Consider the following 18499-nt stretch of genomic DNA (forward strand, 5'->3'; position numbering starts at 1 on the left):
GCCATTATGTCTAGAAAAATGCTCCCTTTCAGTTCAGAATTGAAGCCCATTTTCTGCCTCTGTCAGTTTTGCCCTGTTCCTTAGAAGTGAAGCCAGCAGTGATGAATGTAATGGCTGACAAATTAAATAATCAACTGAAAACAGCACTGATCAACTAATCAATCATTAACTGCAATGGGTGCAGTGGAAAGACAACCCACCCATAAGAAAAATGAAACCACAATGGTGGTTGGCTCTGAAATGCCAAATAATTAATTTTGGAACCAAAGTACTATTTGCTAGACTTCAGCCATAGTCTTAATTGGCAACCAGAGCTACAGGAGTTCAATGTGTTTTTTAATCCATGACTGATAAGTAGGATGACTGGACTGATTATTTTATTCCCTCCACTTAATGACCAAGCTTGGAAATTCTGACTGTTATCTTATGTTCTAGTCACACAGATAGGGGGTCATTTTCACTTTCACTGCTTGGGCAGTAAACTGGTGGAGCGGATCACTTGTTATGGAACCCGCCCGGTTTACATTGCAAATTAAATTTGGGCTGGTTCTGTTCCACTTGTTTACCACCCATGCAGTGAAGGTGAAAATGATCTCCATTGTGGTTTAAAGTTTGGTAATCGCATTTCAAGAAAGCACATTACACATGCAGGTTACATGTAAAAATGTCTTCTAAGGTGCTTAGTTTGTAAAATCAAAAGTAAAGTGGAATATTGGTGAAATAAGTTGATCTCCTTACCAGCACAGCTGCTTTGTTGTATACAAGTTTGAAATTTTCATCAAGGGGTATTTCTTCTATTCTGAATGTCACTCCAGCAAAGCTTAGTTGCCTAGCAATATACATACCGCTAACTTTCATATCCATAGCAACAATTTCCATAGCACCCACGCCACTAAAAAAAAACAGATCCAAATTGTAAGATGTCAGTTAAAAATCAGTGTCATTTTGTATCTAAGATCCAATCATTTTATTTGGTACAGCTGGGCTGAATGGCAAATGGTTTTGCAATGTCATTAAAATACTACATACAGAACTGCAGTGCAATTCTGATAGGTGCACAATTTGGAGTGGAACCTGGATCCACTGGGTTTCCGTCAACTGTAACCTCCCTTGCAAACTGTGTTCTGGTGGGGTGGGGGGGGAGGGGAGGAGAGCAGGCACGTCTTAGGATCACTCCTGTTACGTCAAGGGTCAACCATGGACATGTATGGGGCTGTTCTCGGGCTATCTCTTAAATAAAGGGATTGATTACCATTGAAGAGATACCCAGCAGATCACCTGCAACATTGAAATATTTTTAAAATTGCTTTTATCTTCAGCTCAATTTAGTTCTCAGGTGGCTCCCCTTCCAGAGCGGCAGTGTGCCACTCCAACCTCCACTTCCGCAGTGGTGGGACGCCTCTATTTGGGACAGGATTAGCTGTGAGGCACAGAGGCAGACAGAATTCCTGCCCTACCACATTTCCACCACTTTGCAAGGGCTGTGAAACTTTTAGGCTTATATGTTTATTAGTAATTGACATAACCGGTGGTAATTACTTCTTCAAAGCTGTAAGAAAGTTTCAGTGTTTCTTTCCTACAAAATAATATAACTCGTTGACTAAGTTCATTTTCAAAACCAAGATGCATTTTGTCAAAATGACTTTTCAGCAAGATAAAACTAATCCTACTTCAAAATTAGACAAATGTACAGACAGCTGACAGGTTAGGCCAACTCTTGTTTCTAGCTGCAAGAAAGTGCATCACCCTACTGTGGCGGCTCATAAACTTTCCCTCAATGAAAATGTGGCTGAAACACCCATGTGACATATCAGTTATGGCTCAGTGGTAGCACTCGCGCCTCTGAGTCAGAAGGTTCTGCGTTCACTTCCCACTTCAGAGACTTAATTACATAATCTAGGCTGACACTTCAGTGCAGTACTGAGGGGGCACTGTACTGTCGGAGGTGTCATCTTTTGGATGAGACATTAAACTGAGGCCTTCCCTCTCAGGTGGACGTAAAAGATCCCATGGGCACTATTCGAAGAATGACCTGGCCAATATTTATGCCTCAATCAAATCACTCAAACAGATTATCTGGTTATTATCTCATTGCTGTTTGTAGGACCTTGCTGTGTGGAAATTGGCGGCCACATTTCCTACATTACAACAGTGACTATACTTCAAAAAGTACTTAATTGGCTGTAAAGTGCTTTGGGACGTCCTGCGGTTGTGAAAGGTGCGATATAAATGCCAGTTCTTTCTATTTTTTTACAACATAATCAGAACAAGTGATATTTGGCTTCTACGTGGGGTTGTCTGGAGCCCATTCATAGAATCATAGAATATAAACAGCATGGAAAAATGCCATTCAGCCCTTTGTTTCTTTGCAGATAAGGAACATAACCTAATCCCACTCTCCTGCTCGCTCCACATATCCTTTCGTATTCCTCTTTTCAAGCAATTCTCTAATTCTCTTTTAAATAAATTTATGAGGGTAAATTTTCTGAGACCTCTGTGCTTATCAAGTAACTATGAACAGCGTGTCAGTGATTTTCCAATATGCACTGCCGATTTGCAACGATCGGAAAACCTACTTTATAGACTCTACTTCAACAATAAAATTCCACATTCTAACAACCAACTGTGTACAACAGTGGCTATACTTCAAAAGTAATTCATTAGCTGTAAAGTGCTTTGGGATGTCCAGAGGTTGTGAAAGGTGCTATATAAATACATGTCTTTATTTTTTTCTTAAAGCCATTTTTTCTAACTTCCCCATTAATTCTTTTTGTGATGAACTTAAATTTATGCTCTCTTGTTACTGTCTCGCCAACCAATAGACACAATTTATCACTATTCACCTTATCATAAACCTTCATAATCTTGAAGACTTCTATCAGGTCACCACTCAACCTCTTCAACTCTAGTAAAACAAAAGCTGTAACTTCTCAAGTATCTATCATAACTGCAACTCCTCATTCCTGGTAACATCCTCGTGTATCTACGCTGAACCTTTTCTGGTACTTTTATATCCTTCCTACAATGGGATGCCTCAAACTGTACACAATACTTTAACTGTGGCCTAAAGTCTTGTACAAATTCACCATTACCTCCTCACTTTTGTATTCTACGTCTCTAATACAAAACCAAGGATTTGTGTATCTTTTTTATGGCCTAACCTGCATGCGTTGCCACCTTTCATAACCTATGTATCTGCGCACTAAGGGCCCTCTGCTTCTCTACTCCATTTAAAATCTAACCATTTAATGTGTATTTCCTTTTCCTACTTCCAAAATATATTACTTCACATTATTCTACATTAAGCTGCATCTGCCCATCCTACTGGCCTTTCTATGTCATCCTGCAGCCTTTCTTAATACAATTTGCAATACCCGCAATTTGATGTCATCAGCAAATTTTGATGTTCCCTCAATTGCTAAATCCAGATCATTTATCTATTTAGAAAATAAGAGCAGGAAACACAGACCCCTGTAGAACACTACTCATCACACTTTTCCATTCTGAAAAATACCCCCTTAACCTTTGCTTTCTGCTGTCTGATCATCGCTCTATCCATATGGCTGCATTACCTTTAATTCCCATTATTTTTTTGTACATCTCTTATCAAGTTCCTGTAGGCACAAGCTTCCTCCTCCATGCTGCCAACCCAAGTCACGTCCCAGGAGGGAAAGCAGACCAGCAATGACCTGCCCCAAATCAGGTAAGGGCAGCTACCACATTCAACAGCACCAGGTAGAATAACCATAATTTCTCCTGTAATTAATTGCCCTAAACCCTCAAAAATGCAATGCTGCCAGCACAATCACAGCCACAATAAGGTACCTAATGTTTCAGTGTACTCCTCATGCAAGTACCTTGCAATCAAAATGAACAATGATTTCACTAAATATGAATAGTATTTGCAATTAAATACTTGAAAATTCAATTTAAAAACATGGAATAGAATTGATTGTAGATTGCTAGAATAAGGACTGTGCAATTTCAAACTGTCACTTCCAACTGTCAACTGTCCAAATGCCAATTGTTTTCTTGCCCATGATTCACATTAAACTTAGGCAAAGTACAAGATAATGCATTGTATGACTTCATTCATAACACAACCAAACTCCTCCATGAGTACCAATGTACTTCTTTATCACCTAGCACAATGTGCTTGTTGCATCTTTACAACCACAATTTTATTTTTAGGAAACACTTTCCTCTAGTCTCCTCTATCATGAGAGCCACAATACCCAAGAGATTAGTAGAGGGTTCTCCCCACTGAATGTCACAGCTAAATGAGTAAAACAGAATGTGAGAAATACAGGATGCCAATCTGCATCTGATCACTCTGGTGCAGTGTATTGGAAATCAGTCCTACTGCACCAGCATGCTGTCTCCCACATCAAACAGAATTCATATTCAGAAATGAACATTTAAACACTATGATGTTCTGCTGAAAGGTCATCGACCTGAAACGTTAACTCTGTTTCTCTCTCCACAGATACCGCCTGATCTGCTAAGCATTTTCTGTTTTTATTTATGATGTTTTGTCAATTTAAAAAAAAATTCCAACTTTCAATCGACGTTGAAATCTGGAATACGGTGGTGCTGGACGGTGGGGAGTTTGAATTTCCCTAAAAAGTTTTGGAGCAGGACAATTATGATTTCAATTCCGATTGCAGATCAGGATGTGGACGAGGTCCTGAAAATTCAAACTGCTGAATCACAAAGTATGCAGTAAATGTGATGTGGAGATGCCGGTGGTGGACTGGGGTGGACAAATGTAAGGAATCTTACAACACCAGGTTATAGTTGGACTTTTTATGCAGTAAATGACAGCACTGTATAGCTAGCAGCATGGTCAAATTAATTTCTGGTAAACGTAAAATCACAAGGGAGAATTTTATTTGATTTGTGCTCGGGATGTGGATGATGCGGCCAAAGAAACAGTTATTGCCTGTCCTTAGATTTCCTTAGGTGGTGGTGGCCCCTCCCCTTGAACTGCTGCAAAAGTTCTTGTGCTGCTCCCATGATGGTGTTAAGTAGGGAAATCCAGGATATTGACTCAGCGATGATGAAGGAATGGTGATATATGTCTATGTTAAGATGGGACTTGGAGGTGATGGTGCTCCCATAACATTGCTGCTTTTGTCCTTCTCGGTGGTAGAGGAAAGAGGTGCTGTTGAAATAAACTGGGTGATTGCAATGCAATCTGCAGATAGTATGTACTGTAGCCACAATGCACTAGAGATATAGGGGGTGGATACTGAGTGCAATAGCACTCAAAATGATCAAGCAAATTGCTCTGTCCCGGATTGTGTTAAGCCTCTTGAGTGTTCTTGCAGCTGTATCCATTCAGGTGAATGAAGAATGTTCCACTATACTCCTCACTTGTAGAAGATCAGTATTTTCAAGTATGAAATTGGTCTTCGGCGATAGTGCAAAATGAGGAATAGTGAATCGGCAGCCCATTATACACTTCGCCCGATTTTCCTTTCCCCGAAAAGAAAATGGGGTAGGGTGTAAAACAGGCTGCTGATTCTCTATTGTCTGTCTTGTGCTATTGCCAAAGACCGATTTCACCCCCTCTGTGTTTTAATCAGCAGTAGTTTAATTTAGTACTTCTTCCAAACTGTTCTCAGAACGCTGAATGAAATTTGGTGTGAAAATTACCTGATCTATCATAAGTAGAATTAAGTACAATTAAGTATTTCAGCCTTGAAACTGCTGTGGTGGTTATTAGGGGACAAATATTTAACCCATTTATATGACATTCCTATGTTCATTATTCTGATCCAGGTATTACCTAATTTATTTTAAATGGATTAACACCTCTTTAAGCAATCAACTGTTAGCTTTACCAACAGTAGTTTCTAAGCTTTAGTATTTAATGCTGTGCTTTAAGGTTTAAATCTAGACTCACCGTTTCTCAATAGCATGAAGAAAATCCTCAAACTGGCGAAAGGGTGTGCCTTCTCCCCAAATACCTAAACGGCACATGTAGGCCATGTTCTTTGGTTCTGAGGCACCTATATAAATTTAAAATAAAAAGTATTTGAAGCAATGTTGTTAGAAACATTTCACTATCAAATAATTCCAGACACATGAAGTGAAAGGTTGCCATCTTTCTCTAATCTGTAGTGCATAACAACATATAAAGCCAAAAATATTTTAAAACTTAATGTGAAGGAGTGGAGAATAATTTGATAATCAATATTCAAACATTTTCAAAAAGTGTAATTCTGGCAATAGTGAATAAAAGACTTAATTCCTAAAAGTACCAGCTATGTCTTGTTGCTGATAATTTTGTGTCTAAGGTGAATGCAATTTTATCATGAGATGTTGAAGTAGAGAACAAAAAATTTGTATTAACACATTCATACAAAAATTCCTCAGGTAATTTCAAACTATAAATGCCTCATTTACAGTGCCCTAGAAAATACTGGTGACTTGAGAGCAGTTTCTTTCATTCATTTATCAAGTTTACATTTATATCACAACAACAGTGGGATACTGCTCAACCAGATATTTTTTTAATCGTTCATGGGATGTGGGCGTCGCTGGCGAGACCGGCATTTATTGTCCATCCCTAATTGCCCTTCAGAAGGTGGTGGTGAGCCGCCTTCTTGAACCGCAGCAGTCCGTGTGGTGAAGGTTCTCCCACAGTGCTGTTAGGAAGGGAGTTCCAGGATTTTGACCCAGTGACGATGAAGGAACGGCGATATATTTCCAAGTCGGGATGGTGTGTGACTTGGAGGGGAACGTGCAGGTGGTGTTGTTCCCATGTGTCTGCCGCTCTTGTCCTTCGAGGTGGTAGAGGTCGTGGGTTTGGGAGGTGCTGTCGAAGAAGCCTTGGCGAGTTGCTGCAGTGCATCCTGTGGATGGTACACACTGCAGCCACTGTGCGCCGGTGGTGAAGGCAGTGAATGTTTAAGGTGGTGGACGGGGTGCCAATCAAGCAGGCTGCTTTGTCCTGGATGGTGTCGAGCTTCTTGAGTGTTGTTGGAGATGCACTCATCCAGGAAAGTGGAGCGTATTCCATCACACTCCTGACTTGTGCCTTGTAGATGGTGGAAAGGCTTTGAGTCAGGAGGTGGGTCGCTTGTGGCAGAATACCCAGACTCTGACCTGCTCTTGTAGCCACAGTATTTATATGGCTGGTCCAGTTAAATTTCTGGTCAATGGCGACCCCCAGGATGTTGATGGTGGGGGATTCGGCGATGGTAATGCCGTTGAATGTCAAGGGGAGGTAATTAGACTCTCTCTTGTTGGAGATGGTCATTGCCTGGCACTTGTCTGGCGCGAATGTTACTTGCCACTTATCAGCCCTAGCCTGGATGTTGTCCAGGTCTTGCTGCATGCGGCACGGACTGCTTCATTATCTGAGGGGTTGCGAATGGAACTGAACACTGTGCAATCATCAGCGAACATCCCCACTTCTGACCTTATGATGGAGGGAAGGTTATTGATAAAGCAGCTGAAGATGGTTGGGCCTAGGACACTGCCCTAAGGAACTCCTGCAGCGATATCCTGGGGCTAAGATGAATGGCCGCCAACAACCATCTTCCTTTGTGCTAGGTATGACTCCAGCCACCGAAGAGTTTACGCCCTGATTCCCATTGACTTCAATTTTACTTGGGCTCCTTGATGCCACACTTGGTCAAATGCTGCCTTGATGTCAAGGGCAGTCACTCTCACCTCACCTCTGGAATTCAGCTCTTTTGTCCATGTTTGGACCAAGGCTGCAATGAGGTCTGGAGCCGAGTGGTCCTGGCAGAACCCAAACTGAGCATCGGTGAGCAGGTTATTGGTGAGTGAGTTCCGCTTGCTAGCACTGTCGACAAACACCTTTCATCACTTTACTGATGATTGAAAGTAGATTGATGGGGCGGTAATTAGCTGGATTGGATTTGTCCTGCTTTTTGTGGACAGGACATACCTGGGCAATTTTCCACTTTGTCGGGTAGATGCCAGTGTTGTAGCTGTACTGGAACAGTTTGGCTAGAAGCGCGGCTAGTTTTGGAGCACAAGTCTTCAGCACTACAGCCGGGATGTTGTCAGGGCCCATAGCCTTTGCTGTATCCAGTGCACTCAGCCGTTTCTTGATATCACGTGGAGTGAATCGAATTGGCTGAAGACTGGCTTCTGTGATGGTGGGGATATCGGGAGGAGGTCGTGATGGATCATCCGGGATGTGGCAGGACTGCAGCGCTTTGATCTGATCCGTTGGTTGTGGGATCGCTTAGCTCTGTCTATGGCATGCTGCTTCCGCTGCTTAGCATGCATGTAGTCCTGTGTTGTAGCTTCATCAATTGGCACCTCATTTTTAGGTATGATTAGTGATTCTCTGCTTTTCACTTTTTTGGGGGTGAAATACGTTTGAAGCTCACTTTTGGAAAGTATTCCACAATAGTTTACAGGTTGCCAACAGTAGAATCACATTATAATCAGTTCTACTGTTAATAATTCCTGTAAAGAAATCCTGTCCATTTAATTATTTAAATAGTAACAGGAACATAAAATCCATGGATTACATAACGGTCATAATCTGCTGGAATAAATTAATTTAATAACTCCATTTTAATTGATTTGGGGTGTAAATTTGCATACACAAACAGAATTAACATTCCCAATGTATTATTATGTTTCGGTGCTGTAAAATGCTGTACAATGTTGGTATATAATTCTGAACAATGAATAGCCCAGTCGCGATGGGATTATTACCTTGTTAGATCCATTTAAGATCATTGAGCAAATGTCAACCCATAGGTAAAATAATTCTTTTAGGAAGGAGGAATAGTCCTATTAAAGATGATACCAAAAATTCTTTATGTGCTAATAACATAACTTATTTCCACCAATACATTGCATTCAGTGTCTAACACACTCAAAAAGAAACAACTGGTTTGTAAGGAATATATTCATACCTGTGGCACTGGCATAGACAACTCGTGCATATGGTAGTCTATTTTGCAGCTCTAGGACAGCCAGGCCTGTTTTGGTGGATTTGGTACTGCCATTCACGCAGACATTTTTTGCTTTGTGACATTCATCAAATACAATCTAAGAGGCAAAAACAGTCAAGGAAAATCCAAAAAATCCTAAAGGATTATTGTTTTCATGATCAGAAAGACAGAAGGAAGAGAGGATTTGCATTTATTTAGAACCTTGTCATATATCTTAGAAAAGCCTCAAAAAACTTCAGTGAAATAATCTGAAGTGCAGTGATTATGTTATCTAGGTAGGTAAACAGGCAGTCGTTCTGCACAAGACCCCACAAATAGAATGAGATGAATGACCAGTTTATCTTTTTTTTGGTACAGCATTGACTGAAGCTCATGTTTGCCTTGACATCAATGTAACCAAAAGAACTGATGAAACTCAGAGGCAGCTGTTTAAAGCAATTTACCCATAACGCCCAGCTCTTGGCTACAGAACTGTCTGTCAAATTGGACTTCAAAGTTCAGTGTCCTTCCCACTCAGAAACCAGTCGCAAGCCTTCCATCTACTTCCAAGACAAAGCCAAGCTGTAAGAACCTTGCTTGAAGAACCTCTTCCACAACAAAGTGACAAATAATCATAACCGATCAGTTTTGTCGCCTGCATCCAGGTAAACAATACTAAGTTATTCTATCATATCTGTGGACTAGCCAAATAATCCATGCCAAGTTGTCTTTGAAGGAGGCAGGACAAATTGATAAGGCTGTTAAAAAAAAAGTATATGGAATTCGTGGCTTTATAAACAGAGACATAGGGTACAAAAATAAGGAAGTTATGGTAAACCTTTATAAATCACTGGTTAGGTCTCAGCTGGAGTATTGGGTTCAATTCTGGGCACCACAATTTAGGAAGGATGTCAAGGCCCGGGAGAGGATGCAGAGGAGATTGACCAGAATGGTATCAGGGATGAGGGACTTCAGTTATGTGGAGAGACTAGAGAAGCTGGGGTTGTTCTCCTTAGAGCAGAGAATGTTAAGGGGAGATTTTAAAAGTTAAAAGGGGAGATTTAATAGATGTTCAAAATAATGAAGGGTTTTGGTAGAGTAAATAAGGAGAAACTGTTTCCACTGGCAGGAGGATTAGCAACCAGAGGACACAGATTTAAAATAATTGGCAAAAGAGCCAGAGGCAACATGAGGAAAACATTTTTTATGCAGCAAGTTGTTATGATAAGGAATGCACTGCCTGAAAGGGTGGTGGAAGCAGATTCAATAACAACTTTTAAAAGGGAATTGGATAAATACTTGAAGGGGAAAAATTTGCAGGGCTATGGGGAAAGAGCAGGAGAGTGGGACTAATTAGATAACTCTTTCAAAGAGCCGGCACAGGCATGATGGACAGAATGGCCTCCTTCTGTGTTGTATCATTCTATGGTCTGTGGTCTACCTCAAGGTTCATCTGCCTTTTAAAAATGATAGATCTCCCATCTGTCACCATCAGTTCCAATCTTCTTGAATTATATGCAATCTATTGCAACACTCTAGAAAACAAATAATGATAAAAATGCACCTTTACTTTTATTTGTGGCACATGGAACATACTATTTCAATTTGATCATTGATAAATTTTTTAGAATGAACTTTCCTAGTACTTCAAATCATATTGAAAGTTTATTTATTTAATTTCAATATGTATTGCTTTAATATAATTTAATTAATCACTCAGAAGTTTAAATATTAAAGGATACAACGCCATCAAAGAACTCTCCGCACCAATCCAGAATCTGCTTTAGCCTTGTTCTGTGTTGACCACCAGCTTGACTTTCACCAATCAGTGCAGAGTAGGTTGCGAACAAAACACCTTCAGAAGTAGCTGTATCACCATACTTTATCTGGTACCAATTAAACAAACACATTGTGATGTATGTTACCAATTAAAAAGCACTGTGATGAACATGGCTATCACAATATAATCTACTTTACAATAATAAGAATCTTCCGTTTAATTAGGTGCATCCCACAGAGAGAGAAGGAAAATCAGAGGTCAAGTCATCCTGGCTGATCTTCTGCACCTCTTGGTGGCCAGGTCAAGCACTGCAGGGAACAGGCTGTCTTCCTGCCCTTTCAGCCAGGATATATATAGGGGGTAATTTTAATCTAACCTGCCCGGTGGGAAGCTGACAGGATCGGTTCAGGCACCTATTTTACACTCTGCCTGATTTTACTTTCCATTGAATTCAAGGGATAGTAACGTCAGGTAAGGTGTGAAACAGGTGCCCCATCCAATCTTGTCATTTTCCTGCTGGGTGGGTTAGGTTAAAATTACTCCCATAGTGTATGGAGTCTTACAACACCAGGTTATAGTCCAACAGCTTTATTTGAAATCACAAGCTTTCGGAGGCTTCCTCCTTCGTCACACCTGACGAAGGAGGAAGCCTCCGAAAGCTTGTGATTTCAAATAAAGCTGTTGGACTATAACCTGGTGTTGTAAGACTCCTTACATTTGTCCACCCCAGTCCATCACCGGCATCTCCACATCATCCCATAGTGTATGTCATTGATAAACTAAGGGGAGAAAGACTTTGCATTCACAACGAAAGAAAAGACGACACTATTTCCAATGTCATATATCGTCCTCAATATTCTGCACTGATATTTCAAAACAGACATGGAACTTTAATTTAGTTTTACTTTAGATTCTACATAAATGCACTATGTTAGATGGCTCTTCATACCTTGTTGAGAGCATGCACTGGAATATTTGCAGCATCAATATCTCTAAGGTCCCGTTCAGCATCATATTTCAGGTCATTGGAGACGCTAAACCTATAACATGATAATATTGAATCTGATTAACACACTGTTTGCCTTGCATTTCAACAGTGCATTTTAATTAGTATAATTAAATGATATCCAGCATTTTATTATTTTATTTCCCATGCATGTATAGGTATCATTGACAACATTTCCAGGCACTGGATACAAACGTAACATTTCTAAGCATACTTTGTGTCACCAGCTACAAACTGCATAATACCTCTGTGATTATAATATTCTCTCAGCGAAATGTTAAGGTGAAGAATGGAGCATTCAATGAATCACATGCCATAAAACAGATTTATTTTTGCAAAATGAACCCCTTTCAGACTGGAGATCTACAGAGTTGTGGTAATACATAGTGTATAAACCACACTTTTGTTCATTTTTGTATGTTATGTAAGAACACGGGAGTGATAACACATTGGTTTAACTTTCAGAGCTTAAACCAAAATAACTACAATAAGGGAGTGATTCTTAGGTACTTTAAAATAAGTTCCCTGAATTCAATCTACTTTTTTTTCAAAAATGTAACAGGCCACTTTTGCACACATGCTGCAATGACTTTATACTTACCACAATGATTTCTTTCTGCCCTTTATGTAATTTTCACAAATGATGCCAGCCACAGTTCTTCCCTTTCCAACCCCAGCTCCATCGCCAATAAGAAACCCTGCACGATGGTTATTTTCCAACAGGATTTCATGTTGCTAAAAAGATATCAAAGAAATAGAATTTTTCCTTCACGCAATAACATAAGAACATAAGAAATAGGAGCAGGAGTAGGCCATACAGCCCCCTGAGCCTGCTTCACCATTCAATAAGATCATGACTGATCTTTGACCTCAACTTCACTTTCCTGCCCAATCCCCATATCCCTTGATTCCCCTCGAGTCCAAACATCTATCTACCTCAACCTTGAACATATTCAACGACTCAGCATCCACAGTCCTCTGGGGAGAATTCCAAACATTCACAACCCTCTGTGTGAAGAAATTCCTCCTCATCTCAGTTTTATCCTGAGACTATGCCCCCTAGTTCTAAACTCTCCAGCCATGGGAAACAACCTCTCAGCATCTACCCTGTCAAGCTCCCTCAGAATCTTGTATGTTTCAATGAGATCACCTCTCATTCTTCTAAACTCCAGAAAGTATAGGCCCATTCTACTCAACCTCTCCTCATAGGACAACCGTCTCATCCCAGGAATCACCTAGTGAATCTTCGTCGCACCGCCTCTAGGCCAAGTATATCCTTCCTTAGATAAGGAGACCAAAACTGTACACAGTGCTCCAGGTGAGGTCTCACCAAAGCCCTGTACAACTGTAGTAAGACTTCCTTACTCTTGTACTCCAAACCTCTTGCAATAAAGGCCATCATGCCATTTGCCTTCCTTATTGCTTGCTGTACCTGCATGCTAACTTTTTGTGTTTCTTATATGAGGGCACCCAAATCCCTCTGAACACCTACATTTAATAGTTTCTCACCATTTAAAAAATATTCTGTTTTTCTATTCTTCCTACCAAAGTGAAAAACCTCACATTTCCCCACATTATACTCCATCTGCCAGCTTCTTGCCCACTCACCTAATCTGTCTATATTCCTTTGCAGACTCTTTATGTCCTCCTCACAGCTTGCTTTCCCACCTAGCTTTGTATCGTCAGCAAACTTGAATACATTACACTCAGTCCCTTCATTTAAGTCATTAATATAGATTGTAAATAGCTGAGGCCCAAGCACTGTTCATTGCAGCACCTCACTAGTTACAGCCTGCCAACCTGAAAATGACCTGTTTATCCATACTTTGTTTTCTGTCCTTTAACCAATCCTCTATCCATGCTAATATATTACCTCCAACCCCATGAGCCCTTATCTTGCATAACAACCTTTTATGTGGCATCTTATCAAATGCCTTTTGAAAATCCAAATATACTACATCCACTGGTTCACCTTTATCTACCATGATAGTTACATCCTCAAAAAACTCTAATTAAGTTAAATAAAACTGTGTTGACTCTGCTTAATCATATTATCATTTTCTAAGTGCTCGGCTACCACTTCCTTAATAATGGATTCCAGCATTTTCCCGACGACTGATATCAGGCTAACTGGTCTGTAGTTTCCTGTTTTATCTCTCCCTCTTTTCTTGAATAGCGGGGTTACATTTGCTACCTTCCAATCTTCTGGGACCGTTCTAGAATCTAGGGAATTGTAGAAGATCATAACCAATACATCCACTACCTCTGCAGCCACCTCTTTTAGAATCCTAGGATGTAGGCCATCGGGTCCAGGGGATTTATCGGCTTTTAGTCCCATTAGTTTCTCCAGTACTTTTTCTCTACTGCTATTAATTACTTTAAGTTCCTCACTCTCATTAGCCCCTTGGTTCCCCACTATTTCTGGATTCCTTTTTGAGTCTTCTACTGTGAAGACAGATATAAAATATTTGTTTAACGTCTCTGCCATTTCCTTTCTCCCCATTATAATTTCTCTTGTCTCAGTCTCTAAGGGACCAACGTTTACTTTTGCTACTCTCTTCCTTTTTAAATACTTGTAGAAGCTCTTACAATCCGTTTCTATATGTTTTGCTAGTTTACTTTCATATTCTATTTTCTCCCTTTTTATCAATTTTTTGGTCATCCTTTGCTGGTTTCTAAAACTCGCTCAATCCTCAGGCTTACTACTCTTCTTTGCAACATTGAAGGCCTCTTCTTTTAATCTAACACTCTCCCTAACTTCTTTAGTTAGCCATGGATGAATCACTTTTCCCGTGGAGTTTTTATTTCTCAATGGAATGTATATTCGTTGAGAATATTGAAATATTTCTTTAAATATTTGTCATTACTTATCTACTGTCATACCTTTTAATCTAATTTCCCAATCTACCTTAGCCAACTTGCCCCTCGTACCTATGTAATCGGCTTTGTTTAAGTTTAAGACTCTAGTTTCGGTCTTAAGTACGTCACTCTCAAACTCAATATGAAATTCTATTGTATTATGATCACTCTTCCCCAGAGGATTCTTTACTGTGAGATTACTAACTAACCCAGATAGATACATACACCAGCATTGAAATGAATAACATAATTAGACTAAGCCGTCCCGATGGCTAAATGAATAAATGCACTACCAGGTCTGGTACAGTCATAGAGATAACTAGGCCCATAGATTTTTTTCCCCTGGTGAATATGAATTAACTGATTTTAGTCAGGATAGCAGTCAAGGTATTGCAATGGTAACTGAATCCCTAAACTGGGAGAAGAGATTCAGCCAGCATTTCCACCCCAATTGCTATCCAGTGAGTTTTGCTAGAAATCATGCATGGGTAGATGTTGAGTGAGTGACAGGATCAGGCTTGGCTATGATATCCCTGTAGGTAAATTGCCTGGCAAGACTCACAGTCAAGGTGCACACATGAGGATTGCCTACTTGGCCCAGGTACCAGTGGGCTCCTGGCACTTGTTGAACCATACCCCAACATGAGTTAGTGCCTTCAGGAGAAAAATGGAAAAAAAATTAAAGTAACTTTTCACAGCAACCAATGCGTAATTGTTGCATTTTAAGAAGTAAGCCATCGAAATCGTTTTAAAATTAAAATTAGGTTTAAACAATTATTAACTTTAATATTTTTTCCATTGAGTTTTTTGGTTTCAGTGAAAGCTAATGACATCAGCGGGGCTGCTGGTTTGGAGGATTTACCATGTCTGTTAGTGTGAGTAGGATAAATTAACACAAAGCTGTACTCACAATATCAGTGAAGTACCCAAAGTTAGTGACTAAATTTACTGAAGTTAAATTAACTCTATTGCACAGTTAAATTCTGTATCTCCTCTCAGTCAGTTCCACTAACAATGTCATCATGCTTGCAGTTTAAACAAATAAGGACTGAAAAAACACTGGGGGTAGATTTTCAACTTGCCACCCTGTAAAATTGGTGTTGCGGAACGGCTACCCTTTATAGAAACTGCCTGATTTTCATGTCCATTTATTTCAAGGTGCATTCCAGTTTTATGCTCGAATGGCAAGTTAAAAAACTACCGCTAGACGTCTTTTAAATTCCAATATCTTTAAATGGAGGTCCTGGAGCAGAGCCCCTTTAACCAATTTTCATTTTTTTTTCTTCCTAGTTGTCAGTAGCACAATTAGTTTTTTCAGAAAAGAGCAATATCACAGTTTTAGTAACTTTTCCCAAACTGGACATTGAAACCAAATCGTCCTATACAGAACCACAGAATCTTACAGCAAAGAAGGAGATTATTCAGCCCACCACTCCTGTGCTGACTCTCTGAAAGAGCTATCCACTTAGTCCATTCTGTCCTTTCCCAAAACCTTTTTAACTTTTTCTTTTTCATATATTTATCTATTTCCCTATTAAAAGCTATTCTGGTTCTGGTAGGGCATGCCATGTTTTAACAATGTCTGCAAAAACTTTCTCCGAACCTCTTCTTCCCGTCTAAATTTATGCCCTCTATTTTCCAACTAGAATGAATCTTTTCAAACACAAGACATTGTCCTAATGCTGTTAGGTTAATAATTTACATGGTCTGTTTTAAATAGGATCTCTGAAAAGAAATTAGCTATTGAGGTAAATGGCCTTTGCACTGTCAGCACCTGTTTAAGTTCTGTATCCACAAGCACGTGCAGAACTCTTGGCAAGAAACTCATTTTAAGTCATACCACAAAAAAACTTGCTTTATTGTTGACTATTTTGCATGCCTTTTGTATGAAATGTCATTAAGAACTGCAAAAAACCCAAATTCTAAACGTGCAAGAAATTTAGAGCCAGTAGGGTGTTTGTCCAAACATGTTTAATTGCATTCAAGATTTTTATTTACAATTGCAGGATACTATATGACCCACTATATAGAGGTTACAGTAGTGTAGTATTTATGGTCCTAGACTGGCAACCCAGAGGTTATGAGTTCAAGTCCCAACATGACAAGCTGTAAAATAGAATTCAATAAATTAGCTAATGTGAGGACTGGCAGCAGAAAAAATGACCATGAAAGCTGCTAGATTGTTACAAAAATCCAACTTGTTCACCAGTGTCCTTCAGGGAAGGGAACTAGCCACTCCTACACATGACTTTAGCCCCACACTATATGATTGATTCTTAATTCAGTTGTTTAATAAAAAATTCAGATGCTACAAAGCAAGGAGAAGGCCCACCATCTTCTTAATTCAACTAGCGATGGGTAGTAAGTGTGGCCTTGCCAGGGTCACCCACATATTGAGAACAAATATATAAAAACAATTATGTTTGAACCATTTTTTATTTTGAGAATTTAATATCTTATTATCAATATAAAGCCATAACACATCCACCATATTCTTTTAGGTAATTCAAAGAAATGCAGTAAGTACACCATACCTGACATGCATAAATGATTGCTTCTAGTTGTAGTGCAGACAATGAACCATTTGAAATTGTCTTTTGAGGAAGGCAGAGGGTGTATCTGATGTCTGGAGGTGGCACACTTGACAAAGTACTTGTTTCAACCACTCTGTCTGGGTGGCTAATTCCAATTTTAGCTGCATATGAAAATATATTTTTTATTATCATAGATATTTCCATTTTATACATAGAGTAAACAGCCCTTCTAAAACAATCATCAAACAGCAGTCATATTATTTCCAATAATATATCTATTTAATAGCAGGATTATTTTAGGTAAGCTTTCTGAGACTATTTTATAACAGCAATTTACATTTGTACATTTAGTAAGCTTTTGTAAGTGGAAAGGGCGGTTATAAGGTACAAGTGTTAAGGGAGTGAGTTCTAGAAGACAGGAAAATAGTGGCTAAAAGAATGGTCACTGATGATGGTGCACGGAACAAGGAGTAAACCAGTGTTGGAGGGATGGAGCATATATGTAGCAATGCTTGGGTGGAGGTTATTGTTCAGGCAGTGTGTGGTGTAACCATGGAAGGATCTGAAAGTAAAGACAATAATTTTAAAGATGATTCCTTAGGGCAAGTTAGCATGGTTCAAGAAGGACAGTTATGATGGGGGTGCGAGTGGCATTCTGGATGACTTACAGTTTATGAAGGGTGGAAGTAAGGAAGCTATTGGTGAAATCAAACCTCAAGGAAATAAGGGCATGGATGGGGTTTCGGCATCAGAAGGGGAGGTAGGGGTGAAAACTGGTGGTTCAGAGGAAGAAGAAAGTGGTCTTGGTAATGGATTGGACACAGGTCAGCTGAGCAGTATATAAGGGATTCACACCTTTGAGTATTATGATTTAGTGGCAGCAGGGAAGTTGATGGAGCTGAGGGCACGGGTGCCTAATGATAGCGTTGGGGTTGATGGAGGAGAAAGGGAGGTAGAGCTAAGTGTTGTCGTGTAGATGTGGTAGAAGCTGTCCCAATGCTTCTGGATGATATCGCCGAAGGGAATCGTATCAATAAAAAAGAGGGGATCAAGGATACAGCCAGCGGCTACAACAGAGGTGGATGGGGAACACAGGAGTAGAGGCTGTTGGAGGCAATATAACATCTACGATGTTTCAGGAATCGTGGACCAGTGCCACTGAAGTACAATATGAGAGATGTTCGAGGAGGGTGCAGTAGTTGACATTTTAAACGATCAAATATCATACAAAATTGTCACTAAATTATTACACTTCAGAACTTTTGGTCTGGATTGCTTCATTTTATTCTTATAAAAGAAATCTGATCGTCTCATTTGGGCGGGGCAAGGTGGTTGGTAACCAAACATAATACTACAAATACTTCAAAAATCCATTACAAGAAACTACCCC

The 18499-nt window shown here is 39.7% G+C and overlaps 1 protein-coding gene across 2 annotated transcripts in view; it reads right to left on the minus strand.

Annotated features, from left to right (window-relative positions):
* The window catches only part of LOC137299531 (protein strawberry notch homolog 2-like), a 160728-nt gene that overhangs the window by 45944 nt on the left and 96285 nt on the right, over nucleotides 1-18499 (minus strand). For both annotated transcript variants that reach the window (XM_067968340.1, XM_067968341.1), the window contains 7 exons: nucleotides 17110-17270; nucleotides 12318-12451; nucleotides 11660-11750; nucleotides 10673-10816; nucleotides 8913-9048; nucleotides 5909-6014; nucleotides 739-892 (listed from right to left, as the gene is read on the minus strand). In XM_067968340.1, coding sequence (XP_067824441.1) covers nucleotides 739-892; nucleotides 5909-6014; nucleotides 8913-9048; nucleotides 10673-10816; nucleotides 11660-11750; nucleotides 12318-12451; nucleotides 17110-17270 — 926 coding nt within the window. The remainder of the gene's footprint in view (nucleotides 1-738; nucleotides 893-5908; nucleotides 6015-8912; nucleotides 9049-10672; nucleotides 10817-11659; nucleotides 11751-12317; nucleotides 12452-17109; nucleotides 17271-18499) is intronic.

This window comes from Heptranchias perlo, chromosome 29 (genome assembly GCF_035084215.1).
Source record: "Heptranchias perlo isolate sHepPer1 chromosome 29, sHepPer1.hap1, whole genome shotgun sequence".
Taxonomy (NCBI): Eukaryota; Metazoa; Chordata; class Chondrichthyes; order Hexanchiformes; family Hexanchidae; genus Heptranchias; species Heptranchias perlo.